General features: G+C 33.6%; 4 protein-coding genes across 7 annotated transcripts; all 4 read left to right on the top strand.

Annotated features, from left to right (window-relative positions):
- Window positions 1–1,253: 1,253 nt before the first annotated feature.
- On the top strand, window positions 1,254–9,008 carry LOC122355808 (pleckstrin homology domain-containing family S member 1-like). The gene is made up of 21 exons (XM_043254359.1): window positions 1,254–1,323; window positions 1,741–1,797; window positions 1,878–1,972; window positions 2,044–2,159; window positions 2,286–2,420; window positions 2,627–2,702; window positions 2,794–2,853; window positions 3,150–3,242; window positions 3,328–3,381; window positions 5,324–5,360; window positions 5,460–5,560; window positions 5,657–5,760; window positions 5,846–5,998; window positions 6,406–6,478; window positions 6,714–6,887; window positions 6,999–7,087; window positions 7,196–7,252; window positions 7,642–7,701; window positions 7,872–7,964; window positions 8,098–8,230; window positions 8,319–9,008. The coding sequence occupies exons 2-21, from the start codon at window positions 1,791–1,793 to the stop codon at window positions 8,382–8,384; spliced, it is 1,776 nt and encodes a 591-aa protein (XP_043110294.1). The 5' UTR covers window positions 1,254–1,323; window positions 1,741–1,790; the 3' UTR covers window positions 8,385–9,008.
- Window positions 9,009–10,357: 1,349 nt separating this feature from the next.
- On the top strand, window positions 10,358–14,599 carry LOC122355076 (pleckstrin homology domain-containing family S member 1-like). 2 transcript variants are annotated; one of them, XM_043253053.1, is made up of 13 exons: window positions 10,358–10,646; window positions 10,868–10,964; window positions 11,075–11,175; window positions 11,265–11,392; window positions 11,472–11,624; window positions 12,249–12,321; window positions 12,545–12,718; window positions 12,813–12,892; window positions 12,984–13,040; window positions 13,180–13,254; window positions 13,422–13,514; window positions 13,644–13,776; window positions 13,865–14,599. In XM_043253053.1, exons 2-13 carry the CDS (start codon window positions 10,940–10,942, stop codon window positions 13,928–13,930), a joined length of 1,158 nt encoding a protein of 385 aa, XP_043108988.1. In that variant the 5' UTR covers window positions 10,358–10,646; window positions 10,868–10,939; the 3' UTR covers window positions 13,931–14,599. The 2 variants fall into 2 exon arrangements, with proteins under 2 accessions (XP_043108988.1, XP_043108989.1); XM_043253054.1 differs by lacking the exon at window positions 10,358–10,646 and having other exon boundaries at window positions 10,692–10,964.
- A 460-nt stretch (window positions 14,600–15,059) lies between these two features.
- Window positions 15,060–19,135, top strand: LOC122355682. 3 transcript variants are annotated; one of them, XM_043254219.1, is made up of 13 exons: window positions 15,060–15,217; window positions 15,521–15,558; window positions 15,656–15,753; window positions 15,846–15,964; window positions 16,040–16,192; window positions 16,282–16,363; window positions 16,605–16,763; window positions 16,849–16,937; window positions 17,135–17,188; window positions 17,600–17,674; window positions 17,962–18,054; window positions 18,170–18,269; window positions 18,361–19,135. In XM_043254219.1, the coding sequence occupies exons 1-13, from the start codon at window positions 15,075–15,077 to the stop codon at window positions 18,457–18,459; spliced, it is 1,302 nt and encodes a 433-aa protein (XP_043110154.1). In that variant the 5' UTR covers window positions 15,060–15,074; the 3' UTR covers window positions 18,460–19,135. The 3 variants fall into 3 exon arrangements, with proteins under 3 accessions (XP_043110154.1, XP_043110155.1, XP_043110156.1); XM_043254220.1 differs by having other exon boundaries at window positions 15,101–15,217; window positions 15,469–15,558; XM_043254221.1 differs by having other exon boundaries at window positions 15,123–15,217; window positions 15,660–15,753.
- Window positions 19,136–23,034: 3,899 nt separating this feature from the next.
- On the top strand, window positions 23,035–27,523 carry plekhs1.1 (pleckstrin homology domain containing S1, tandem duplicate 1). The gene is made up of 13 exons (XM_043254222.1): window positions 23,035–23,158; window positions 23,801–23,838; window positions 23,972–24,069; window positions 24,157–24,272; window positions 24,357–24,509; window positions 24,631–24,676; window positions 24,877–24,960; window positions 25,039–25,155; window positions 25,250–25,323; window positions 25,618–25,722; window positions 26,333–26,422; window positions 26,533–26,665; window positions 26,753–27,523. Exons 2-13 carry the CDS (start codon window positions 23,817–23,819, stop codon window positions 26,810–26,812), a joined length of 1,098 nt encoding a protein of 365 aa, XP_043110157.1. The 5' UTR covers window positions 23,035–23,158; window positions 23,801–23,816; the 3' UTR covers window positions 26,813–27,523.
- The last annotated feature ends 1 nt before the right edge of the window (window position 27,524 follows it).

The following is a 27,524-nucleotide window of genomic DNA, read 5'->3' as shown; positions in this document are numbered from 1 at the left end:
GCAGGGGTTTTTACGCTAAGCAGGTGTAAGGTTAACACCTAATCGCTTTTTCACATTTGTATATACATTACAAATATATGTTTACAGAGTTTCTAGGAAGCCGGCTTGCAGAACGCAGCTTTCGTCCGGTTTTCACACTTGCATAAATAATACAAAAAGATGTGTGAACCTGATTATACATTAGCATCTTGATAACATGCATGTCATGTTGATGTTTAGATGATACTCTACAATGACTTTTACAAGTGTGAACAGTGCTCACTGAAGGAAAACCTGCGCAAAGTGGAGAAACACTACAAATAACAATGTGAAAATTGTGAACGAGAATGTTGTTATGGTGTGTTTTGAATATTTCAGACAACTATTACTGTTGCACTGCTTTTTGGCGTCTGCTGTACAGCTCGCATTTTCAAAGGCAAATATTTGTTATGCGTGAACAGTTCGCAATATGCAGCTTTCTGGTGTTCACGTGAATGTAAATAGTGAGGAAAATAATAAATTCTTTTCGATTAGACATTTCATTTTGTGTGTGTGTGTGTGTGTGTGTGTGTGAAATCAATTCAGAATATCTCATGTTTAATTTTCTGATTTTCTCCAATCCAGTGTAACAATGTTAAATAACTTGTACTATTATACGAAGTAATTTGAAAAATATTGTACCATCAGTAAAACATTTTTCAATTTAACATTCACTAAGATGCTTATTTCCCCAAAATGTGAAACTCTATTCACCTTGTTTTACAACAGTACTACAAACCAGTGTGTTTATAATTAAGATATCTAAAAATAATATGACAAGACACACCCGTTTGCAATATCATGCAGTAAAGCTTTGTACAGCTAAAAATTCTTACAGGAAAAAAACGCGGACAGCTCTATCAAAACATCGCTCTGTTTGAGATTCCCGACTAGCTCCACGCATCGATTTTGGCACAGCCAATGGCGTTAGTTTAGGGCGTGGCTTTCTGTTTTTATAACCAATGGCAGATGGGAGGAGTTAAGTTCAGTTCAGTGTTGGCTGAAATGACTTCACCTTCAATCTCAGGCTACTGTATAAGTCTGAAACTGCATCCGTGGCATCATGCAACAATGTTATGTTATGTTACAGAGATAACACAACCTCACATTATTTGAATAGTGAGTACGAAAAAGTAGGTTTAAACTTGAGTACGTCTTGACAAGTTTTTCTTGTTCGAGTACATGTGTCTCAAATCACCGCCTTCCTTGTGACATCACTTTTAAGGTTTTTTACCTATTGTCTAAACTTCCTCATACATTTTAACCACATATTGTGTTCTTACTGACGGTGAGCATCTATATCAGGTACAGAAACTACATTTTAAGTCAAATAATAATTTTATAATCATAACTTTTTTATTAAATGGGCATACTTTATTTGTAAAATGCAAATGCTGCATCAGAAAGGTATATTAAGGAAATTGTGCAGCCTGATTTACATTACATCTTATTAACATACATTTATATTTATTACATACATATATTTATTAACATACTACTTAAGAAAATATTTGAAACAAAAGTAATAATAGGTTGGTTGTCAATGTGAGGAAATGTTTTCTGCCTTTTTTTGTTGGGTTTTTTTTTTTGCTTGTGCGGCTAAATATTTAAAAAAAAATCTAGATCTTGTAAAGAGAAATGAGCAACTAGTGTTATTTTACCACTGAGAAACTCCTTGTTGGCGTTTCATTCATTACGCGGAAGTAACCACAGCTTATTCAGTTTTCAGGCTCACACTGACAGCATCCCATTACTCATCACCACCAGGAAAAATGGCAGGTGTGTTTTTTTTTTTAGATCTCTTTGATCTGTACTGCTGACATGATGCTTTGTTTTAAATAGATTCTATGTTTCTGCAGATAATAACTATGCATTTAACATACATGGAGCAGAGGAACAAATGTGTTCTGGATACCTTTACAAATCTCCCCCAGAAAATCAGTTCAAGTCCCAGGTATGTTTCTCTGGAAAAGAAAAACAGCTCAGTACATTGGTGGTAATGTACACCTCCCCTTTTTTTTGCAGAAATCATGGAAACGGAGGTTTTTTGTTCTTCTGAAGTACAGTGACAACAAATGCCAACTTAAGTACTATAAGAATGAAGAGAAGAACAAACCACTAGGAGACATTGACTTGTCCAAGTACGCCCAATATCCTATCTATTCAGCACCATAGCTTCTCTTGACCAACTTTTTCCATCATAAGTCATTTCTACACAGGAAGAATACAGAAAAAACAAACAAACATGTTTTCTATCTGCTTTTTAGTGTCACATACATGTTCTTGTACCCCGAGATGCATGCAATGTGGAAATGGATTCATAACAATTTCAGATGTTCTTCTTCATGTGTAATGTTTATTAGAGTACCAGAGAGAGAGTACTTCCTTATAGGAGAAAACAGGTTTGTCCTGAATGTGTTTGCTTTGCTCAGAGCAGTGATTTATTGCTATTTTACTCGGACTGTACACACATATGAAATATTTAAAAATGTGCATATAAAAATACATTTGACGTGAATCTAAAAAAAATGTATTTTATAGTTGAAAATCAAGTCAAGATATGATTTAAGCACTGTATATTCAAACAGTCTGTGACACATTTGTGCAGTTGGGAGATGGACAAATGGTTTACTGCTTTATATGACATCTTAAATAATCGTCCACACAGACTGCTGGATCGCAAGGTAATCTTTTGACATTTCTGACTCGAAACATGTGTTTTGCACACACGTGTGCGTGAAGCTGAATCCTCTGTATTGAACATCTGTCACACAGACATTTGGGTCAAAGAGACAGATCAGTGAACCTCCGCGATCAGAAAATGACAATAAGCAGGTATGCGTGCACGTGAAACAGGCTGCTAAAAATAGGTCTGCTTTATGATGCCTGTCTTTAGAATTCTATTTATTGCCTAATGCAAAGTTTCGCAATTATTATTGAGAATCTTTTTTTTTTTTTTCTGAGGAGATTGACAGTTTAGTTCCCATTAACTGTGATTTAACAACAATAAAAAGCTCTTAGAATTGCTCCATTAAGCGTTTTTGCATCCCATACTGATTAAAACAATATACCTGTTATATAATAATAATATTATACAAATAATATCATCATCAATTTTGTGCCAATGACAGAAAACTGAGTGGGGTCAAACAAAACCTGTGCATGAGCTAACATCATCTGTGACCCATGAACCCATCTATGTGTCTCCAATGAAATTCATTAAGGTAGATATATGCAACAAACAGAAGAAGTACAAACTTACTCAAACATACCTGACTAATATTTTCACTCTCTTTTTACTCCTGGGAGACTGAACAAACAGAAATTAATCATGAAAATGATGACACTGATGATCTGTCAGAATAAATAACAACGACAGCTTCATCCTCAGCTCCAGCCACTACTGTCACAAAACTGAATGTATTTGCTTTGTTTTGTTATTTTTACTGTACAAGTTATATTTGTTATATTTGTTTAATATCAAATTCATGTCTAATCTAATTATTATCTAAAGTTAAAGAGTATTATTTATATGCTAATCATACATGTATGTACTGCATTGGACATCTCAGTAGAAAGTGATAATGAGATGAACTGCAAAAATTTCATCAATTTACAAAAATATATATACTTAGTAAAGCAAATGAACACAAGATAAATATTAGACAGGCAGCTCATTCAGAAAAAAATGAAAATAGAAAATGTCATGGCATATATATAAATATGCACTTAATATTATATATGTTTAAAAATGACAACAGTTTGAAACAAATGTATGTTCTTTGGTAAAAAAAAATAAAGAAAATATGTAACTGTATGATCTGTTTTAATGTGCACCTTAAACTTGCAATGTCAATTTTTTGTCTTTTAATAAAAGATTTCTGGTATTGGTTTTATTGACTTCAGTGTGTGTTCTCTAACGTAGAGTCACAGTTGTTTTTTTGTTTTTGTTTTTGTTTTTTTTATTACACAAAAGAATAAAGTGCATTACTTTATGCATTTTATATAGCATGTAGCATTTTGATTATACAGGTTTAAGATACAATATTTATTTAAGATCAATCTACCCATGTCCTCAAAATCAATTAATCTAAAGAATATATTCAGAACTGTGCATTCTGTACAAAGTACAGCTTAGATAAACCGCTACCAGATGTGACGTTTGAGTTTATATTTAGCCCAGTGCAACAATGAAAAATATTCTCACACTAACACACCCAATACACATACTGACAGTAAGAGACAGTTTTATCAGAGGGGGAGTTTAGGTAGTTTTTCACTTGTATTAAATGTATTATCTTATTGCACATAAACCTATAATCCATATTAAATCATTAGTTAATGTTCACTGAAATGCTTAAGTCATACCATTTTAGTTAGTTCGTTATATACCATTTTAACTACCACATATTTACTTAACTGTTGGGGATAATAAATACCATACGAATATAAATAGAATCAGTGATGAAACCACCTAATGCCAACTCAAAATGCCAAGAGCATGTTACACAAAAAAATCAAGGGCGGAGAAAAGACAGTAACAGTATCATTAAAGTGTTTACTGAAATCATAGTCAAGATTTTCCTCTGAAATCCCCAGCAGCATGCACCAAAAAAAAAAAAAAAAAAAAAAAAAAATGTTTTTGGCACTGTAACTTATTATGTCACCTCTCACATTGCCAAGGGGAACCAAACGCTTCTAAATAACTATAACCAAATAAATGAGAAAGACAATGAGTGCATATGTTTACAGTGCATATGCTTAAGTTAAATTTAGTTTTGAAGTACAATGTTATTCGCAATACAACAATGGCATGAACACATCTGTAGTTTCAACAAATAAATGACAGAGTCAAAGGGGAGGGACTCCGACACCTGAGCTCACATATAAAGAGAAAGTCCTTCTGTTACCAGCATGAAGAGACAAAAGACCTCTAGCTTCCTCATAAACCGCCATCATAACGTACGCTTTGTGAGAACTGAATAACTTATCAGAGGATACTAATTACTGACACAAGGTAAGGTAATAATATTATGGAATATTGCAAATTTTATGATGATTTTGCTATGCGGTGTTTGAAACATGTAAAGAATAAACACTGATATTCTGAGAACTAGAACTGAAGTTTAAAACATTCATATATACATTGTGCAATGTTATTATATATAACATATTATTATCATATTATTATTATTTCCATTGCATTTTAATTGGTCTTGTGCTTTTCTGTTATTTACATCTGTTCATCAAATACATCAGCGGCTTACAGCAAAACAACTTATATATAATTTCACATCTATTTTAGAACAACATTAGGATGTCCACTAACAAAAAGAAACCAGGCAAGTTTAAAATCTCTTAAGAAAAATAGGAAAATCAAGAAATGCAATTTAAAAACTGGGTGGCATGTACTCAGTGTTGTTTTCATTATGTTTCTGCAGCAGCAACTTCAACATTTTACAATGAACCAGTGATGGTGGAGGAACTGTACACTGGATATCTGCTCAAGTCCCCGGCTCAATCAGCCCTGTCCAAAAACACGGTATTTTGAAATTTAACCTGAAATCAAAATATCTTCACTATATCAAAGACTGTTCCTCTGTCTGTGAAACTTAGCAGTTTTCTATATCTGTCACAGAAATCATGGAAGCGTCGTTTCTTTGTGCTCTCCAAGACCACTGAAGACTCCTACCAGCTGACATACCATGTAAACAACGAAAGAAAAGAGATTGACCTTTCTAAGTAAGGAAAAGACTGTTGAAGTCAAAAACAAATTTATTTAGCATTTTGTAAATGTATATAAAAAAATTTTTTTTCTGTTTTAAAGGATCAGCCTGCTGTTCACTGGCCCTGAGACACATCAGAAGTGGGACTGGATCCAGAAAAACTTCAAGTGCTCTCCATCCTCTGTGCTGTTCTTGAAGGTGGAAGACGATGCACCAAAACACTCGAGAGAATATTTCCTCATTGGAGAAAACAGGTTTGCTACCATCATTTAGACCTTATTTTAAAATAATATTTAAAAAAATATTGGGGGTCTTTTGTCTGCATAAAAAAAGCCTCTATAAATCAAAATAAAACTTTTGTGGTTTTTAGTTCATGTCTATTAGCTCTGAAGCCAGATTTAAAATATTTTAAAATACGCAATACAGAAAATAAATGCAATGTAACTAAAGAGATGCATGAGATCAAATCAACGTTTGGTGTTCATTCCATTACATTTATTTTAATATTGATAGAAAATATTTACTGAGCTGTAAAAAAATCAAATTTAATTTAATTTAGATTTTCATTTAGTTAGAAATTTTCCAGTTCCGGTCCCAATTTTCATTTTAAAATACATCATGCAGTTTTTCAGTGGTGTTAAATGTTTTCTGGTGTTTTCAGTGCTGATGTGGAGGGTTGGCTCAGTGCCTTAGTCAAGGTAATAAAGACCCAGAAATCACAATATGCCCTTCAGGTAAACATTAAAACATCTCTCACTTAACTTAAATGCATTTATAGACTACCTATAATTTCCTACAATTTCCTGAATAATGAATAATAGAAATACAGTTAATTATGCAGTGATAAAAAAGACTACAGTTTATTGTTATTGCTACTTTTGTGTAGAAATATTGCATGTTGGGAACTTATATTTACCTACAACTTATTACAAGCATTTAGGCATGCTCACATGCTTTATTATCCCATAGGAAAACAGATTTCGATCAGCATCTGAACCTGTTCAGAATCCAGAAGAAAAAGCTGAGGATGAGTCTGATGACAGACGGTCAGCGCCTGAATTGATGCTAACTTACCCGTCACCATACAGCCATTATGACTATCCTCGCAAGCTCAGTGAACCTCCACTACCAGTAGAGCTAAAGGTTTTACAGATTTATACACACTTATTATTCAATATACAATATGCACATGAATGCTCTTACACTTCCTAAAAATATGCTTAAAAAAGCTCTTCTTCTATAACCTCTGTCAAGCAGACTCCAGTTACTGAGAATGAAAATGAGGAAGACGAGATGCAGGACAATTCTGCAGAGGACAATGAATACATGTCCATGGCATCATTGTAAGTGCATGAGAGCGTTTTTAACTGGCCTACTGGAATGCAAAATACATTCTGTTAATAAAATGTACGTTGTAATTAATTAGCTTTTCTACGGTGTTTTCTTATTAGGCAAAGTGCTTTGGAAGAAGACCAACAGGAGACAGACAATACATGCATGCAGAAAAAGTAATTCTGAATTCTTGATTTACTGTTATGTACAAGCACCTACAGTAAAGAAGTACTGTGATTAATTCTGTCGCCGTCTTACACACTGTAGTGTGTTTACCCAAAGTTCACTCCCGCCTGTCCCTCACATTCTACAGATAGATTTGCTTCTTTGTTTATTTCTAGACTACAAAACAACTCTTATCTTAGAGTAGCTGAATGGTGTGTTTTGTTATTTGGAAACTACCATTCTTGCTGAACAGGTTTGGTCATGTATGAATGTTAAGATTAAAGCAAACTTTTGGCATGGTTTTAACATCTTAGGAGATGCATATACTAATATATCGATTCTTGACGCCCTTATGTTTATAAAATATATATAATTAACCTTTTTTTATTGTCTTTTTCAGTCACAAGTCCTCTGTGTGCAGTGGTGCAATCGATCAGGATGAGGATGATGACTGTAATTGGTAAATTTTGACTTAAATGCATCTTATGAAAAAGCTAGAACTGCCTTTTTTTGCTGAATGCACCTTAATGATGTGTATTATGTCGTATTAATAAAATGTATTGTGCAGAGAGCTATATGAAAAATGTGGCATCTGTTTGAATTTTATCAATGGATATTTCTATTCTGCAGGAAAATGCACGTACATGTTGAGAAGGAGATCTGCGTTAGTCAAAATGATCTAAAAAATAGTCTCATATTGACTCAGGCAGAAGGCAAACCATGGTATAACTCTATAAAATGAATTACAGTTTTTACAGTTTAAAATGTATCTTACACTGAAAACATTAATATGAGTACAAATGAATCACTTACATCATGTTTCTCATAGTTGTGTGTTCATCCTCTTCCTCTCCAGTGTCTCTGACTGTCGGATGCTTCAGGACTCGTGTCTCTTTCATAAGGGGGATCAGATCCTTGCCTTCAATGACCTGCTTATAGACACAGTAGAAGAGATTCAGACATATGTAAGAAGACTAAGCAAGGATGAGGTAAGATGATGATTCACAGTAAAAGAATGTTGTGTTTCTCTCACGTCATTCAGACAGCTATAAATAATGTTTCTGATATTACCTGCAGGTAAAACTCACTATTCGGCGGCTCATAGGATCTCAGCCTCTGCACAGCGAACCCTGCCTTTCATAATGAAGACAAATCTCATGTGAATTCATCAACATCAAGATTGTAAATATGTATGAAAAGCTCATTTATTTGAGTTTAATCATACAGACGGAAAACAAGGTGTAAACGGAAAAATAAAAGAGCCAGTCAGGTTATCCTCTTTTGACTGTATGTTAATCATGTAATATGTAAAAGAGGGTAAATGTTAAATTCATTGACCTTAAAATGTCACTGAGTAAAAAGATACGTATTTACATGAAACTATAAATGGTCGTGGGAATATTAGTTCACATCTGTGAAACACAAGAGTCACATTTTACTTTATAATAAGTATGAAGGTTTATTCATATTGAAAAATGCAGTTTTGAATGGCTCATGGTATTTCAACCTCTTTAAAGATGCACTTTTTTACTATCCTAACAGTATGAGGTACTTTATATACTGTGTATATACAAGGTTTCTGTCGTGTATTTTGTTTTGCAAAGCATTTAACCAATGATGTATTGCTCCTAGTCATTATGCATTGATTCAAATGTTTTAGTTGCTCTTTAGATAGCCTACATAATGGATATATATGTATTATGCTGTAGATAAGCATGTATCTGCACATTGTTCCAATGTGGAGCATTATTAAACTTTTGAAACTTTTTTTTGCAATTATTTGATGAATATTTCATAAATATCTGATTTTGACCTTTGACATTAATTTCAAGCTAAATAATCTGAAATTAAACATTTGTCACACAACCATTTAGGTCAAAGAGACGCCATTGGTGAAACACCCGCAATCATAAATAGACAAAGAGCAGATATGTATGGTATATCTGCCCGAGGGAGGGAAAAATCAGGTTTGCTAATTTTAAACATTGCTTGTTTTAGGGCGTTATTTACCCTTTCTCTCAGAGATACTGCGTCCCTGCGTTGGGTCATATTGGGTCATATAGATTGGCTTTCATGAGCCAATCTATGTTTGTCCTACACAAGAGGAAACACAAATGTATACACACAAAAATACTTTTAAAAGTTTTCACTCTCTTTTTGCTCATGAGAGACAGAACTACAGGAAGACAGAATCACGAAGATAACGACACAGCTGAATTGTCAGGCTTCATTTTTGTTATTAACTGATTAAATAATATGTTAAATTAATTTTTTTTAAAAACATACATTTGAAATTAATGTTTTGACAATAATACTGCATTCGACACCATGGTTGAAGGTGCTGATGAGATGAACTGCAAAAGTTGCATTAATTTAATGATAGCATAATATACATCATCATCAAAAAAAAAAAAATACTGATTAAAGCAGATGACCACAAGACAAGAAATTTTTTACTGAATATATATTTAAAATGAATGATGTTTTAAAACAAATGTGTGTTCTGTGTAACTGCTTTCATGTGAAAAGTAAGAAAATAATGTAAATGCAATAATGTGCATTTAGCTTACATTTTATTTGGATAGTTTAATTGTACAATGTATCTATATGTATACATTCCAATTTATCAGTTTAGCGCATAATATAGTTTATCATCACTATAAATTCTAGATTTCTTATTACTTTTATTCAAAACATTACTCCATGTAGGCTTATAATGCATAGATCACTAGTTATCTGTCATGACAATTATTTGTTATATACTGTGTAGACGACTACACATTTATTTAACGCTTGAAGACACAACATGAAATGCTGTCACTGATAAAACCACCTAATCACTCCCAACCCCAACTCAACCTGCACTTGGAAAAAAGCCAGGAAAAACTGTGGCAGAAAGACAATTACAGTATCATTAGTTACTGAAATCCACCAGTCATTTCCGCCTAAAATACCCAGCAGCACACAGAGCTGAAAGAAATTAAGAAAATATTTTTAACATGGTAACTTATTAATTCACCTCTCCAAAGAGGAACCATAAATAACTGCAAAAATAACTGTAACCAAATAGATGGTAAAGTGGAAACCCCTATATAAGACTAGCATTGCATATGCGTACATTTTTCAATTGCAGCTTAATTCATGCGCTTCTAAAAGTTACATTTGTCTTTATTGTATCAAGTTTACCGCAATACCACAACACCGTGAACACATTTGACTGGTTGTTTCCACAAATAACAGACAAAGTCAAAAGGGAGGGAGCCTGAACCTGAGCTTACATATAACCAGAAACTCCTCCTGTTACCAGCATGTTTTGGAAGAGACAAAAAGCCTCTAGCTTCCTACTAAACTGCCATCACAACAGAGACCTTGTGAGAGCTGAAATACTTTTGACGGTGACACAAGGTATGGCAATATTATAATGGAATACTTACTGATATGATAATTCTGTGATTCTTGTAACACGTGAAATAATGCAGATGCTATTTTTTATAAAGACATCATGTACTTTTATTATATGACATTATATTATTGAGGGTTAATTTTCATTGCATTTTAATTGTTCTTGTGCTGACGTTGCATTTTTTTTCTCTTTTACTAAATTCTAAATTACTGTGGTCTATCAGATATATCAGTGGTTTACAGCAAAACAACGTGAAGATTTTACATCTATTTTAGAATTAAACAACAGCATCAGGATGTCCAACAGCAAAAAGAAACCAAGTAAGACAAAAATCCTTAAAATAATGAGATAATCAAGACTGTACTGTAAAACTTAAATTAAACTGCATGGCATCAATGTGTTTCATGCTGTTTTCATTATGTTTCTGCAGCAGCAGCTTCAACATTTTACAATGAACCAGTGATGGTGGAGGAACTGTACACTGGATATCTGCTCAAGTCCCCGGCTCAATCAGCCCTGACCAAAAACACGGTACGTCTCATTTTGAAATTCAACCCAAAATCTAAATAAATATCTGCAGTCTTTCTGTCCATGAAACTTAGCAGTTTTATCTGTTTTAGCTGTCACAGATATCATGGAAGCGTCGTTTTTTTGTGCTCTCCAAGACGATTGAAGACTCCTACCAGCTGACATACCATGTAAACAACGAAAGGAGAGACAAGCCTTTGGGAGAGATAGACATTTCTAAGTAAGAAAGATTGTCAAAGTCAAAACTAAATATATGAAGTATTTTCTTTCTATAATGAGAATGCCTTCCTGTTTTAAAGGATCAGCCTGCTGTTCACTGGCCCTGAGACACATCAGAAGTGGGACTGGATCCAGAAAAACTTCAAGTGCTCTCCATCCTCTGTGCTGTTCTTGAAGGTGGAAGACGACACAATAAAACACTCGAGAGAATATTTCCTCATTGGAGAAAACAGGTATTTCACCATTATTTTAACCATATTTTCATTACAAGCCTCATTACATAATGCTTCAATGCCAGATGCAGAACAAAAAAAACCAAAACAATAATATTTAGAGCCTTAGATACACAGTTTTATGAAAGCCAGCATGAAAAATAAACTAATATAAATACATAATATACATAATATAAATATAAATGTGACATTTAGTCCATTTCTGTTAATTTTTAAGCCATATATACAGTACATATACATACACATACATGCACACACACACACACACACACACACACACACACATATATATATATATATATATATATATATATATATATATATATATATATATATATATATATATATATATATAATTAGTTTATAATTAGCACATTACATATTAAAGTTTTGCCTTGAAAGTCAATCAAGAAAGCTTTATAATCATTATTAAGTATTTAGTACAAAGCAAAGACATTGTAAGAACAAAATAAGAACAACATAAAATGTACTTTTCAAGCCATTAAGAAGTAGCTTAATCATTTTGCTTTAGTTAAATGTTTAAATATGCTGGAAATACAATTTTTAGTTATTTTAAAATAACTGAGTTTTTCAGTGGTGTTAAAAGTTTTGTGGTGTTTTCAGTGCTGATGTGGAGGGTTGGCTCAGTGCCTTAGTCAAGGTAATAAAGACCCAGAAATCAAGAAATACCCTTCAGGTAAACATTTCAACATCTCTCTCTCTTTCTTAACGTGTATACATATATAAACTTCCTGCCAAAGTTGGACACACCTACTCATTAATTTCCTGAATAATAGATAACAAGGAAATACGGCAACTTTTTCAAATTTTAACTACTTCAAAGTAGCCACTATTTGCTAATGTAATTATTTTTAGAGTTTTACTTTACATACATGCTCACATGCTTTATTATCCCATAGGAAAACAGATTTCGATCAGCATCTGAACCTGTTCAGAATCCAGAAGAAAAAGCTGAGGATGAGTCTGATGACAGACGGTCAGCGCCTGAATTGATGCTAACTTACCCGTCACCATACAGCCATTATGACTATCCTCGCAAGCTCAGTGAACCTCCACTACCAGTAGAGCTAAAGGTTTTACACATTTATACACACCCATTATTCAATATACAATATGCACATGAATGCTCTTACACTTCCTATTGAAACTCATACCTCTATCTGGCAGGTTGATGAGGATGAATATGATGAGGATGAGATGCAGGATGAATCTGCAGAAGACAATGAATACATGCCCATGGCATCATTGTAAGTGTTTGAGAGCACCTTTCCCCTTTACTGGCCTAGTGGAATGTGGAATATACTCTCTTAATAAAATTTTCTGTGGTTTTCTGATTAGGCAAAGAGCATTGGGAGTTGACAAACAAGAGACAGACATTACATGCAAGCAGAAAAAGTAATTCTGAATTCTTGATTCACTGTTATGTATGTCATGCATTATTGTGTCAGTACTGTGAGATAACATAAACTTTGTGCCATTTAACACATCGTAATGTGCTCACAAAGTTCATTATTTTCTGGTTATTATTTTTCAGCGCTTCCATTAATGGTCACAAGTCCTCTGTGTGCAGTGGTGCAATCGATCAGGATGAGGATGATGACTGTAATTGGTAAATATTGACTTAAATGCATCTTATGAAAAAGCTAGAACTGCCTTTTTTTGCTGAATGCACCTTGCTGTGTATTATGTCGTATTAATAAAGAGTATTGTGCAGAGAGCTATATGAAAAATGTGGCATCTGTTTGAATTTTATCAATATATATTTCTATTCTGCAGGAAAATGCACGTACATGTTGAGAAGGAGATCTGCGTTAGTCAAAATGATCTAAAAAATAGTCTCATTTTGACTCAGGCAGAAGGCAAACCATGGTATAACTCTATAAAATGAATTACAGTTTTTACAGTTTAAAATCCTACACTGAAAACATTAATATGAGTACAAATGAATCACTTACATCATGTTTCTCATAGTTGTGTGTTCATCCTCTTCCTCTCCAGTGTCTCTGACTGTCGGATGCTTCAGGACTCGTGTCTCTTTCATAAGGGGGATCAGATCCTTGCCTTCAATGACCTGCTTATAGACACAGTAGAAGAGATTCAGACATATGTAAGAAGACTAAGCAAGGATGAGGTAAGATGATGATTCACAGTAAAAGAATGTTGTGTTTCTCTCACGTCATTCAGACAGCTATAAATAATGTTTCTGATATTACCTGCAGGTAAAACTCACTATTCGGCGGCTCATAGGATCTCAGCCTCTGCACAGCGAACCCTGCCTTTCATAATGAAGACAAATCTCATGTGAATTCATCAACATCAAGATATTAGAAAAAATTAAAGATTAAAGCTTATTCGTTTGAGTCTAATCCTACAGGTTGAAAACAAGGTGTTAATGAATAGAAGAGAATTCAGGTTATCTAAAACAACTTGTCCTCTTTTGACTGTATATTATTCATGCAAATATGTAAAGCAAGGTTAGATTTTCTGATCTTAAAATGCTACTTGGTGAAAAAAATCTGTAAGATTTAGACTATGTTATGCGACTGGCAGTGGGTTTATTAGTTCACATCTGTTAATGTGAAGAACAAGGATCAAATATTACTTTATAATAAGTAGAATGGTTAGTTCACATTAAAAAAAATGCATAGTTCAAAACGGTTTATGTATTTTTCCCTCTTTAAAGATGCACTTTTTTACAATCCTAACAGTATGAGGTACTTTATATATTGTGAAATATACAAATTTTCTGTAATTGTGTATTTTGTTTTGCAAAGCATTTAACCAATGATACTGCTCCTAGTCATTATGATTCAAATGTTTCAGTCACTGTTTAGATCGATGTTTACCGAATAACATGTATCCTATTTAACATATACATGAATCACGCTGTACAAAAGCATGTATTTGCACTTTTTTTACAATATGAAGTATTATTAAACTTAAAAATATTGCAATTTTTTTTATATGTTATAAAAATACAACTTTTTTTAAATAATTAGATATTACTTTTACAGTATGTCTAGAATCTATTTACAAATAGTCGCTGAAACATGCATTAAAATATATGGTACATTGCTTTATTTGACATCTTAAATAGTCCACACAGATTGGTGGATCCTAAGATAAAGCTTTGACATTTCTGATGTGAAACTATGCATCATGCATTTCATACACAAGTATCAAGAGAATCAAAAAACAAGGGGAATCGAGAGTGCATGGAGAAAACATACGCTACAAGAGCATAAAAAACTGCATAAATGAGGTGTATGAGTGTATATGTGTACATAATTCAGTCACAGCTTACAGTAGGTGCATCGTAAGCTACATCTCTTTATGTAGTATGATGTTTACTACAACACAATGACACAAACACGTCTGTCTGGTAAATTCTCCAAAGGAATGACAAAGTCAAAGGGGAGGGACTTAAACATGAGCTCACACAAAACTGGAAACAACTCCTTTTACCTGTATAGCACTCTGGAAGAGACAAAGCACCTTACGTTTCCTCCAAAACTGCCATCACAACATAAATGTGAGAACTTTTCAGAGGACACCGTTTACTGTGACACAAGGTAAAGCAATAATAATATAGAATATGACTACTGACGGACAGCTCTGCTTTGTGGTGCTTGTAAAATGTGGTGAAATAACGCTTATACTGTTAATCTAAGGGGAAAATAAAGTTTAACCTTTCAAAAGACAACATAATATTATTATATAACACATAAATTTAAAATATGGTGAATATCTATTGCATTGTACTTAGTCGTCTTGCGCTGCTGACAAAATAAATCATACATTGCTGTTGTTTACTTCCGATTAGATATAGATATATATCAGTGACTTACAGTGGAAACATTTCACATCTATTTTAGAACTAAAGCAAACATCAAGATGTCCAACAAGAAATCATGTAAGTCTAATTTTGCTAAAAATGTGATAATCAAGGAACTTCGAGGCTAAATGGAATTGTGCAGCATTTGATGCTGATCAGCTTTATGTTTCTTCAGCAAGAACTGCACAGTTTTACAGTGAACCAGCAGTGGAGGATATGTACACTGGATACCTGGTCAAGTCCCCCCCTTTAACTGCACTAACTAAAAACACTGTACGTTTCATAATGCAATTCAACCTGAAACTGAGATTTCTCCAAAGATAGTTTATCGTTTTATGAAATTTCGTTTTCTATATCTGTCACAGAAATCATGGAAGCGTCGCTTCTTTGTGCTCTCCAAGACCACTGAAGACTCCTACCAGCTGACATACCATGTAAACAACGAAAGGAGAGACAAGCCTTTGGGAGAGATAGACATTTCTAAGTAAGGAAAAGACTGTCATAAATAAATACATAAAGTATATTCACACTATAATGAGAACGCCTTCCTGTTTTAAAGGATCAGCCTGCTGTTCACTGGCCCTGAGACACATCAGAAGTGGGACTGGGTCAAGAAACAATCTAAGGGCTCTCCATCCTCTGTGCTGTTCTTGAAGGTGGAAGACGACACAATAAAACACTCGAGAGAATATTTCCTCATTGGAGAAAACAGGTTTTTCACCATTATTTTAACCATATCTCTCATTGCCATCACAACATAGTACCATTAAAGTAGCGGTAAATGTTTTCTGGTATTTTCAGTGCTGATGTGGATGGTTGGCTCAATGCATTATTCAAGGCAATGAAATCCCAAAATATACCACAACATACAGACGATACTCAGGTAAACAAACCTTCTCTCTCCCTCTCAGTCTTTAGACAGATGCTAATATAAATCAGTCATGTTTGAGCACACCAACTAATACTTACTACCATTTCAGAATTGTATAAAAAACACAAAAAGAAAATATGGCAATTATTCAGTGACAAAAAAAATCTTTATAACGGAAACAGAAAATTCAGCCAAGTGTATCAAAACATTTGAGAGTTTGTGAATGCTCAAGTGCTATACCTTTTTTCCACAGGAAATGAGATCTAGATCAATGTCTGTACCTGTCAATGGTCCAGAACAAAAAGGTGAACAAAATACTGATGACAGATGGTCAGCATTTGAATTAACTTCTCCACCACAATACGATCATTATGACTATCCTCGCAAGCTCAGCGGAACTCAGCGAATACCAGTAACATGCAACATTTTACACAATTAAACACTGTTTTTCTCATATGTCAAAATATATATGTAAAACTCAAACCTCTGTCTGGCAGATTCCAATTACTGAGGAAAAATATGACATGGACAGGAAGCAGGATGAGCCTCCAGAGGACAGCAATGAATACATGTCCATGGGATTAGTGTAAGTGATAGAGATTAACACTTAAAGGTGCTTCATGATACCATGGAACAATTTTTTTGTTTAAATAGTTCCATAAAGAACCCTTTAGATTATAAACAGGTAAGAAAGAAATAGCATCGTTGTGAAGAACCTTATAACAGTGTAAAACAACTCTCACAGACAGTTAAATTAAGTGTTCTGTGATCTTTTCTGATTAGGCAAAGGGTGAAAGATGACCATCAGGAGGATGACATGGCATGCAAAGAGAAGCTGTAAGTCTTTGATTCACTTACTTTTACCTTGAGATCAAGCTATTGTGTCAGATATACAACATACAATTTATATATTAATTATTATCAGTAGGTTATTGTTTGCCACATTTTAGTTAATTTTGCTTCATGTCCCAGATGCAACACCTATGTGTTTTATTTATTATTATTATTATTATTATTATTATTATTATTATTATTATTATTATTATTATTTAAGGATTACAAAACAACAATGATTAGCATCAATGAGCAGTTCCAATTTTTCTAGCCTTGATTAAGTCTGGTTTTGAGTGATTTTTGAAATGAAAGCTAACACTTGGTAAGGTTTAAGCATACCTGAGAGATGCAGTCATCACAATGTGTTCTACGGTGGATTTACCAATGTTCAATATGATTTTTTCTTTCCCTCAGTGAAGTTCACAGGCATTCTAATCAATCTCTTGTTGACTACACTGAAAACGGTGCCTCTACTGAGCCAGACAAAAGGTGATTTGTATCATTTCAAGCAGGGCTGTTACCACCATTTTCACATTAGCTGGTGACCGATAAAGTTTTTTTAGTGGGTGATATTTGAATTATTATTAGTGGTCTGCACTAATCTTAAATATGTATTCTTAATAATGGATATTGCTTTAGCAGGGTGCTTCTGATTTAGAGAAAAACACTATTGAATGCATCAATGTGTCAGTTGTTAAGTAATATTATTTTTTTTCCCAGATATATTTAGTACTGTGTTTATCATAATGTGGCATTTGTACTTGTCTGCTTTGTAGTGAAACACACACAGATGTTAAGAAGGAGACCTGCGTTAGTCAAAATGATCTGAAAAACAATCTGGTCTTGACACAAGAAGGCAGCAAACCATGGTACAACTTTACAGTATATAATTAACGACCCATTCTGTTCTAGAATGAAAGTTAATATTAGTAGAAATGAACTACTTACAATGTATTATAATTCATATTTCATCATCTTCTCCAGTGCGTCTGAGTGTCATCAGATTCAGGACTCAAGGGGGGACCTGCCTCCAGACACAATACAAGACATTCAGAAATGCATAAAAAGACTAAGCAGAGATGAGGTAAGATGATAATTCACAGTAAAGGAATCATCTTTATTTTCATCACTGTAATGAGACTGATAAATAATACAGTTACTTAAATTATCTGCAGATAAAACTCCTTATTCAGCGACTTCCAGGCCTCACTCTGAACCCTGCCCATGAGGATGCAAAACAAAGTGTGCGAAATCTCTTATCACCACCAAAATAATAGAAGTATTGTACAGGTCAGAGGGTCTGTGGAATATTAAAATACATTCATTTACTCATACAGGTAGAAAAATAAGCCATTATCAAGTATCAAAAGAGAAGAGGCAATCAGTTTTTTTTTGCCTGTACAGTAATCATGAAACAAAAAGGGAAGAAAAAGAAAGAAAAGATGTGTTATTTATACAAGTTACAAAAGTGCCTTTGTAAAAAAAAAAAAAAAAAAATATATATATATATATATATATATATATATATATATAGAGAGAGAGAGAGAGAGAGAGAGAGAGAGAGAGAGAGAGCACATTTATTAATATTAAGCCTAAAATGTGTTTTAATGTCACTACTCTGAATAGTTCCACTTTAGCAACCAAATATACTTCAGTATATCTTTAGTTTGACTTCAGCACTACTAAGTACAATTTAGCAGACTTTAAATCTACCAGTTCTGTATACCAAAAACTGCAGGGTATTTTTATCAAGTATTTGTAGTGTACTTAGCATTAAATAAATATTGACTTATTTTTGACTAGAGTGGTAGAGTACTGTATATATTCATTTGTTTTAAATATCTAGTATTACTTCGAAACTAGTACAAAAAGTAATCCACAGTAAAGGACTTGATTGTTATTTTACGCATTGTTACATTGTGATGTGTTATTAAACTACCCATTTAACAGCTTCTGCCTTTTTTATTGTGCTGTGTGCATGCAATAACAAACCTGTGCATAAAAATGATATTAGTAAAAAGAAAAAATGTTTTAGCGTTTATTTATTAGGTCATGCCTTATAACTCCCTTTATTGGTTAAAGAGACTGTCTACAACCAAATTCATATCACAAACTCATGATGAGTAAATGAACACAGATGGTGTTGTTTGCTAGCCAGGTTTTTTTTTTTTTTAAGAATAAGTAAATAGAATTTAGAACCTATGTGTCTAACCAGAAACTCCACCTACCCCTTTCTATCTCAGGCAATAACAAAGACCTGTAGCTTTCGCCAAACAACCACATTGGCTCTGAACGAAACCAGGTTTTCTGCATTCTACAAAAAACACAAGACAACAGATTTTTCACAAGTACATCTTGAAGAGCTGAAATGCAATATGAACAATAAGACGTTGACCAGAATAGACTATTGAAGGCTCTTCATGGTTTAGTTGCTCTCTTGATAATTAAATTAATATAAAAGTGGGATTAGTGGACTATAATGGTTTAAAAGAATATTTCACACAAACATTTCAATTCTGTCATCATTTATATCATTTACCAGGAATCATCATTGACTTCCATAGTAGGAAAAAAGTACTATGGAAGTCAATGGTGAGCCAAACCAGCCTGGTTACAAAATATCTTTCTTTGTTTTCATTCTTGGGTCAACTATTTCCTTAAATGAATGACTATTAGTTGACAAGATTTTTTTGTCTGAATCCTTAATCCTAAAACTGAAGACACATTTAAATTAAAGCTGCAATCTGCAAGTTTTGCCTCTTTGTCACAATCTATGTTTGAAATCTTGGTATTGCAGTTCCTTGTGGAATTATATCCCATGTGTGGGTTTTGGGTTCCCATGTTTTGAGATGAACTTCACCGGTGGGAACCCTGTACTTAGTAATCACAGATACTTAACTACGTCTTTGAATATATGACCCAAATAAGTCTTTTCACCGGATATTGTCAACAGAACAAGTAATAGGTCTGCCACACTTTGATCTGACCAACTGAGGGGAAAAAGCATTACAATAAATAGTGCTACCAATGGTGATTAAATCGATTGATCGATTAGCTCAAAATTACACCAAAACCTGCAAATTTTAGATGTGAAGTAATGACACAGTGCCATGAACAAATTTCCAACAAAAACCTACCCATGCCACTCAAATTAGAAAACAAGATAACTGGTGTGAAGTATTTGCAAAAATATTTATTAAAAAGTTATGGCCTGCAGCTTTAAGGTATAGTAAATCAAATAGGGTTGTTGTTTGGAAAGCAATTAATGGGTTTGATATTGATAAGTAACTAAACAGGATACAAGCAGTCCAGAGACACTGTATGTACTCAAAGTCTTGCATCTGTGGAAGGTTTCATAGTGTATGATGGACCCAAAAATACCCTTTAAGGGGAGAAATCAATATATGTGAAACAGTAACATGAACTATTAACAAAGTGGTAGCGTTTTTCTATTAAGGACATGTCACTGACATTCAGTGACACAACATTTTATACGTTTGCAATGAAGCAACAGCAACCAAAACTGCAAACATGATTCAGATGTGTCTAGAATCCATTTAGATGACCTTAAAATTAACTATAAACTTATCTTTATACTATACCTGTATCTTTTTATTCAGGACATCAGATGTATTAAACAGTCATGTATAAAAGTCATTTAGAAAACATGTAAAGTTCATCTATGACATTTCTTGCCTTGATTTGTATCTGGTAAAGACCTGCAGAAAACTTTTCTGTTGCAGTAGATGACAGGTTACTTCCTTATCGAAGAAAGCAGGTTAGACGGGATTATTCTGAATCCATGCAAGAAACTTTACAGGAAGGCAAAAAAAAACAAAAAAAAACATTATACAATATTTGGAAAAGATTAAGTAATTCAGTTTTATATAAAGACAATAATTTTGCAGTGAGATTTGATTTATGCAGCTGATGCAATTTAAAATAACAAGAGCTACTGTATAAGACACATGAGAAAGATATTATCACTGGCTAAGTATCATTTCATGTTAAAGTTAGCCCCTCTTACAGACGTTATTCTAGAAAACCAGTATTTTCACTATATACTATAGACCAGTTGCATTTCAGTGCTTTCACAGACATCAACATGGGCTTAAAATTCCTTCTAAATATAGCATTACCTATTTCCTAAAAAAAAAAAAAAAACTTACTTTGAAAAAAAAAACTACTTTAAAAAACATAAAAAAAAATGTAATCCTAAAATTTTAAATGGTAGTGTAAAGGCCGGAAATGTTGCATATTAAAAAATAAATACAACCTCATGTTGTCTCAATCACTTTTACAAACTGTCTCCAAAACTTTTGCCCGTCATAAAAAATTCAGATCAGGTTTGATTTTCTGCATCTTCTCATCAGTAGCAAGCATTTTGAAAGAAAAGGATGTAATGTAATCTTAACTCTGGATTCATGAAAATGCACAAATGCACAGAAAGATGAAGGTGTTTCCTCATTCTCACTCATTGCTCCCGTCAGTGATGTCATAATGTTTTTGGAAATTATGCCTTGCTCTAAGATAGAACTGATTGTCCACTAAGATGCGCATTTTTTTTTTATCACTCAACATTATCACTATTACCAGAAATTTCTTCCACATATTTTCTTCCTGCATATTTTCTTTTACAGTTTATCATACCAGTCATATTATAACCATAATTAAACTTTGTCAAAAAAGTCATGTCTTCCCTGGTTATTTTCTTATGTCCGACTAGTCTTGACAGTTTTAAGCTGATTACTTTTGCCTTACAGTATAAGGACTTTGCATTTTTAGCTTTTTAGCATAGCAGAGGTGTGCTGTCATCTTTGGCCTTATGTCTGACCTCTAGCCTCTTGAGGGTAGTCAGGACTGCTGAGAGAGTCATTGGTACACCCCTCCCCACTCTCCAGGAACTGTACTTATCCAGAATGAACAAAAGGGCTAAGAAAATCACTCTGGACCCCTCACATCCAACACACATTTTGAACTGTTGCCATCTGGTCAATGCTACAGAGCACTGAGTACCAGGACAGTTTCTTCCCCCCAGGAAATGAACACTTGACAACACTATTATACATTATTTACTTAACAGACTATTTACACTACAGACTTATTTACACTTCAATTTGCACATAACACTGTACAAAAAATAATTCCTACTTGAACGTTTATAGTATATATTGTATTTTTGCTAGTTTGTACATTTTATGTTTTGTATATAATTCTTTTTTTATTATTATTATTATTATCTGTCTTGTCTTGTCATCCTGTTGCACTGTAGAGCTTCTGTCACTAAAACAAATTCCTCGTATGTGTAAACATAAACAATAAAGTTGATTCTGATTCTAATCCTTTTTGTTCTCTTACAAAGAAAAAAGCTAACAGAGAGCTCACATCGTGTTATACTGAAGGTCGTCGAGTTTCTATAGGGAATAGGTCTCTCTAGTGGAGTTTTCTAAAACTGCACTGAATTAGCTGAGTGAAAAAAAGTGGAAATGAGTTACCTTCTTTTGTTGTCAGTAAAGAAATGTGTGGAATAATGAAACATATATATATATATATATATATATATATATATATATATATATATATATATATATATATATATGAATGATATTATCAGACATTTCAAAAGAGATCATACATGCACCTTTCAAAGGGAAGTTCAAACGTGCTGGAATCTTACTAGAATCTAAATTTGCAAGGTATTTGTGTAAATAACCACAGCCATCTGAGATATCAAGGAAACTTTTTTTTTTTATCACGTTTTTAAGTAACTGCCAGTAAGGACCTGGTCGTTTCTGTGACCAAATTTACCATAAACCTAAAAAAAAATTTCAACAAAAGGGAGGACACATAAAAAACTCCACCTGCTTCAGCAACAATAGAAGCCTTCCTTTAACATCATGACATACATATTTGTGAAAACAGAACAGCAGTACAGAGGACACTGTTTTTACTGCGACACACACAATAGATAAGGTAATCCATTTATGATATATTGCAGGTCTACTGATTCAATTACTAAACTGGTCTAATTTATTTCAATTACAGCTACGCTACAGCTTTATTATATTTTTGCAAATATGTATCTTTCTTGCAGTTTACCCAGTGCAAGCTTTTTAGTGAAAAGTTTTTCCAAATATCAATATTCCTAGATTAAATCATCATAATGAGCTGACTCAAGCAGAGATAAATCAAATTTTTAAAAATGTCATTATTTACCAACCCTGGTGTCATTCCAAACCTCTGTTTTCATTTGTGAAACACAAAACTGTATTTTGTATTTTGAAAAGCGTTTTTTTTTTCATATATTAAAAGTCAGTGGGGTTTAAATAAACATTACAAATTGAGGCATTTTTCAAAATATCTTCTTTTGTGTTTCATAAAATACAACACTTGGAATGAGATGAGGTGAGAATGTAAATCTTGAAAATGTACATTTTGGGTGAACTCATAGTTTTAACTTCATGAATACATTTTTGTAAAAGCAAATTAGTGTGTTTTTTTCCAAGCCGTTTATTCTCGAGCACCAGTTATTGCTTAAATATCTGATATATTAAATATCTTAATCTGATATGTGTGAAAAAAATGACAACACATATCACGTCTGTTTTTGCAAAGATTCAACATCATCCAAATGAACGGCAGCGCCAAATCAGGTACGTCTGAAATATATTTGAAGCAATTCACACTGCTGGAATGACAACATTTTTTTTTTTTTTGTTTTACTGAGAGAACTATTACAGATAGTGACGAGCAGTTTAATTCTGGTTAATTGTATTTACTCAACAGATTTAAATGCTTCAAGTCACAATGAAGCAGCTGAGGTTGAGGAAGTGTGCACAGGTTTTCTAACAAAGTCCCCTCCTTCTAGACAGATTAAAAATACGGTATAACATTTGGATTTCCTACACAGAAATATCAGCAGTTTATATTACCTATGTAGCTCAACTAAGAAGCTTCATCGTTAATTGCAGAAATCATGGAAGAAACGCTTCTTCGTGCTTTCAAAGACAAATGACAGCTGCCATGAGCTAAAATACTACAAAACCACTGAGAGAGACAAACCCATTAAATCCATACAAGCTTCAACGTAAGACGAAAGCTGCCGATTACCGTTCACATGATCCAAACAGGGTTAGTATTATGCAGTGATATCATTCTTTTTTCTATGTAGCATCACAATGCTGCAAGTGCATCCTCAAGCAAATCCTGTTTTTGAATGGATCTGTAAAGCCTTCAAGTGCTCTCCGACCTCTGTGCTCTACATGAAAGCAGCAAATCCAGGAGACAAGGTCCCAAGAGAATTTTTCTTCATTGGAGAGAGCAGGTTTGCTATAATTATCATTGCTTTACCATAATTCCCAAACTTAGCAAAAAAGCTTCATTAAATACAAATTAAACTAAGGTTAGCCTTTTTAGTGCTAATATATGGGATCTGTTTTTTTCAGTGAGGATATGGATAGATGGTTCAATGCTATATTCGGGGCTATAAAGGTAAGACATTCTATTTTTTGCCTACGAGAGAAACAGCTTTAATTCAGTCATAATTCTCTTTGAAAAAAAATCACTGAACAATTAGTTTTAGTTTTTTTGATATTTTACATTTATCAAACAATCAATTAATAATCAATGCAATGTCATATGTCTTAAATTTTTCTAATTGTTTGATTGTTCATTTTTCAAACTGTTTATAGAATAACAAAATTAAGTCACAAACTGAAACTGAGAGCATGACTGAATCCAACTCCAATGACCAAAGCATCTCTGACAATGAGGAGGTAATTCACGAACAATGCTTTCACGTGCGTGTGTGCGACTGACTCATAATTCTGAGTTGTACCTCTTAATATCTGCAGAAAAAAGTTGATAGTAAACCTCCACTGCCTCCAAGGAAGAAGCCAGCATCTGAAGATGTTTCCATCCAGCAGAGTCAATGTAGCCAATCACCCAGAAGCAGCCTATCCGCAGCACCGGTATGGCGTAGTTAAGCCCACAAACATACACTTTTTGCTTATAAAACCAAACACTTGCAACATAATTTAACATAACCGCTTACCTTTGGTTCAGGTGTATACAAATCTGAAAGAAGAGGAACCACTGAATGAAACTGCAGTGGAAAGTAACGAGGACAGGTCATCAATGTATGACAAACTCATTATGCATTCAAATTTACCTCAAATGAAGCTATTGTAAAATTATTCTTTAGATTTGAATCAATGTGTCCTTCTTGAATATACAGAAGGTTGTACAACAGATCTCTTTTTTTATGATTTTAACCTCATTTTTAATCATTTACAATATAAAAGCATATTTATAGTCAAATGCACTTTACATTCACATGTTTACTTATTGTTAGAGGTTTGATTTTTAAACTCTCTGGCTTTGATCAAATTATAAATACTGGTAAAATGGTTATTATTTGCTTTTCCCTCCAGGGATAGCATGACTTGTACATCTGAAGACAGTTTGTTGGATTGTGTCACAAAGGCCTTCAGTGATATGAAGACGCCACAAACGGCCGCCGAATCAGACGGACAAAGGTAAAACAACTGACACATTAAATTTCACCTAATTATCACTCATTTCCGCATACTGCTATTTATCACATTATGAACAACTTCTTAGGTTTCCCAGCCTACAGGATAAAAAGCTTGATGCAGTTTTTTTTTTTTTTTTTACTTGCTGACACAAATAATCATGCATCACATTTTTAAAACTTTCCAGCAGTGATCTCGCCTAACTAGTTAGCGCTCATATTACAAAGGCGAGTCACGGTTAATTTTGCAACCTGATACTTACATCATTCTTTGAAATGCTTTGTAGTGTCTTAAACTGTTAAAATCTTACCTTAAAAAATCAGCACCACCATGTGTTGTCCCTCACTGTCATCCTATGATTTATAGAATACAAGAAACCAGTGCCAATAGTAAAAAACACTACAATCTTATGTTTTGACTTCAGAGCCTCCACTAAGCTGAACAGGGGTGCCTTTCCCAAAAGCAACTATGGTTGCAAGTGCCATCATTACCAATAGAGTAATGTGTAGAAGATCAGTTCAATAGAAAGCAACATCCTAAACTGCAGAATTTATTTGTCAAACAACTGTGAAAATGTGGTTTTGTTTATAGATACCTGTTTTTCATTCCTCAGTGAAATGCACACCCTTGTCGAGAAGGAAATCTGCATCAGTCATCATGATGCAAACAGCTTGGTTTTTACAGAGGAGGAGGGTAAACCATGGTACGATTCTCACAGATAAATTAAACATTTACTGAAATGTTGGGTTGAATCATCGTGCACGTTTGTTTGGATTAATATTTGCTATTATTTTCACATTTTTTTCTCTCTAGTGTATCTAAATGTGGGGTGATAGAGGCTTCATCTCTGTTCCACAAGGGAGATCAGATACTGGCTGTCAATGACCTGTTGACAGACACCGTGGAGGAGGTACAAACATACCTAAGAAGACTCAGCAAGAGAGAGGTATTCATGAGTCAGAGCACAAGAATGATTTTGTAAATGTAATCAGAATTGAATGGCTATACTTACACTTTTTTGTTTTATCTCCAGGTAAAACTGACAATTCGAAGGCTCCCAGGCTCCATTCCTTTGAATTCTGAACCCTGCTGAGAACACAAACAAAATTTCATGCTGCGCTATGGTTCTTCGTTTGCTTTTTTAGGCCTTTCGATTGTCTCTTAAGAATCAGTGTGAAATATTTTTTAAATAATTCTAGTAGTAGTGCTGTAATGTAGTCTTTCTTTTGGTGATTTCTGAAAAACTTCACTGACATTTATGATTTGTGTCAGATCGTACAGGCTGAAAGTATTGCTTTTCACACAACCTTGAAGGGCATACAGGTTTTCAACAGTAAAACTAGACTTGTTTAGCTTTTGTCATTCTAAAAATATTAATCACAATTTTGTGAACCTGTGAATTTCATTTACCTGCAGTATATTTTGTAGCCACTTGGTGGCAGATTAACACTGAATTCTGATTGCTTCTGTTCAGCATGTAAATTCACATCCAAGTATCTTTTATTATATCACTTTGGCAAATAATGTTTTTAGTTTTTTTTAGTTTTTGTTTTTTTTTACAAACGGATGTATTATTGCAGTCACACTAAAACCTGTCATGTTGGTAGCAAATCCAAATGTTTTTTTCAAATTCTAACTTGGTTTAGATATTATAATGTAATAAATATATGCAAAAACAACATAAAAATCCTTAAGAACTGACACTGTTCAGCATGCTAATGACTTACATGCTGAACAATATTTACCTTGTATATGCACAAATAAGAAATAAAATTTGATTCAGAGAACAAGACCACCAATGAAAC

This window comes from Puntigrus tetrazona, chromosome 12, assembly GCF_018831695.1.
Source record: "Puntigrus tetrazona isolate hp1 chromosome 12, ASM1883169v1, whole genome shotgun sequence".
NCBI lineage: Eukaryota > Metazoa > Chordata > Actinopteri > Cypriniformes > Cyprinidae > Puntigrus > Puntigrus tetrazona.
This window is presented reverse-complemented; position numbering and strand designations above follow the sequence as displayed.

Coding starts and splice junctions, on each gene's coding strand:
- LOC122355076 (XM_043253053.1), top strand. CDS start 10,940: ATGTCCAACAGCAAAAAGAAACCAA. Junction 10,965..11,074: donor CAACAGCAAAAAGAAACCAA/GTAAGACAAAAA, acceptor ATGTTTCTGCAG/CAGCAGCTTCAACATTTTAC. Junction 13,041..13,179: donor ATTACATGCAAGCAGAAAAA/GTAATTCTGAAT, acceptor ATTATTTTTCAG/CGCTTCCATTAATGGTCACA.
- LOC122355682 (XM_043254219.1), top strand. CDS start 15,075: ATGAGCTCACACAAAACTGGAAACAACTCCTTTTACCTGTATAGCACT. Junction 15,218..15,520: donor ACCGTTTACTGTGACACAAG/GTAAAGCAATAA, acceptor CATCTATTTTAG/AACTAAAGCAAACATCAAGA. Junction 15,559..15,655: donor GATGTCCAACAAGAAATCAT/GTAAGTCTAATT, acceptor ATGTTTCTTCAG/CAAGAACTGCACAGTTTTAC.
- plekhs1.1 (XM_043254222.1), top strand. CDS start 23,817: ATGAACGGCAGCGCCAAATCAG. Junction 24,273..24,356: donor AAATCCATACAAGCTTCAAC/GTAAGACGAAAG, acceptor TTTTCTATGTAG/CATCACAATGCTGCAAGTGC. Junction 24,961..25,038: donor GCATCTCTGACAATGAGGAG/GTAATTCACGAA, acceptor TAATATCTGCAG/AAAAAAGTTGATAGTAAACC.
- LOC122355808 (XM_043254359.1), top strand. Junction 3,382..5,323: donor ACACTGATGATCTGTCAGAA/TAAATAACAACG, acceptor CATCTATTTTAG/AACAACATTAGGATGTCCAC. Junction 5,999..6,405: donor TTCCTCATTGGAGAAAACAG/GTTTGCTACCAT, acceptor TGGTGTTTTCAG/TGCTGATGTGGAGGGTTGGC.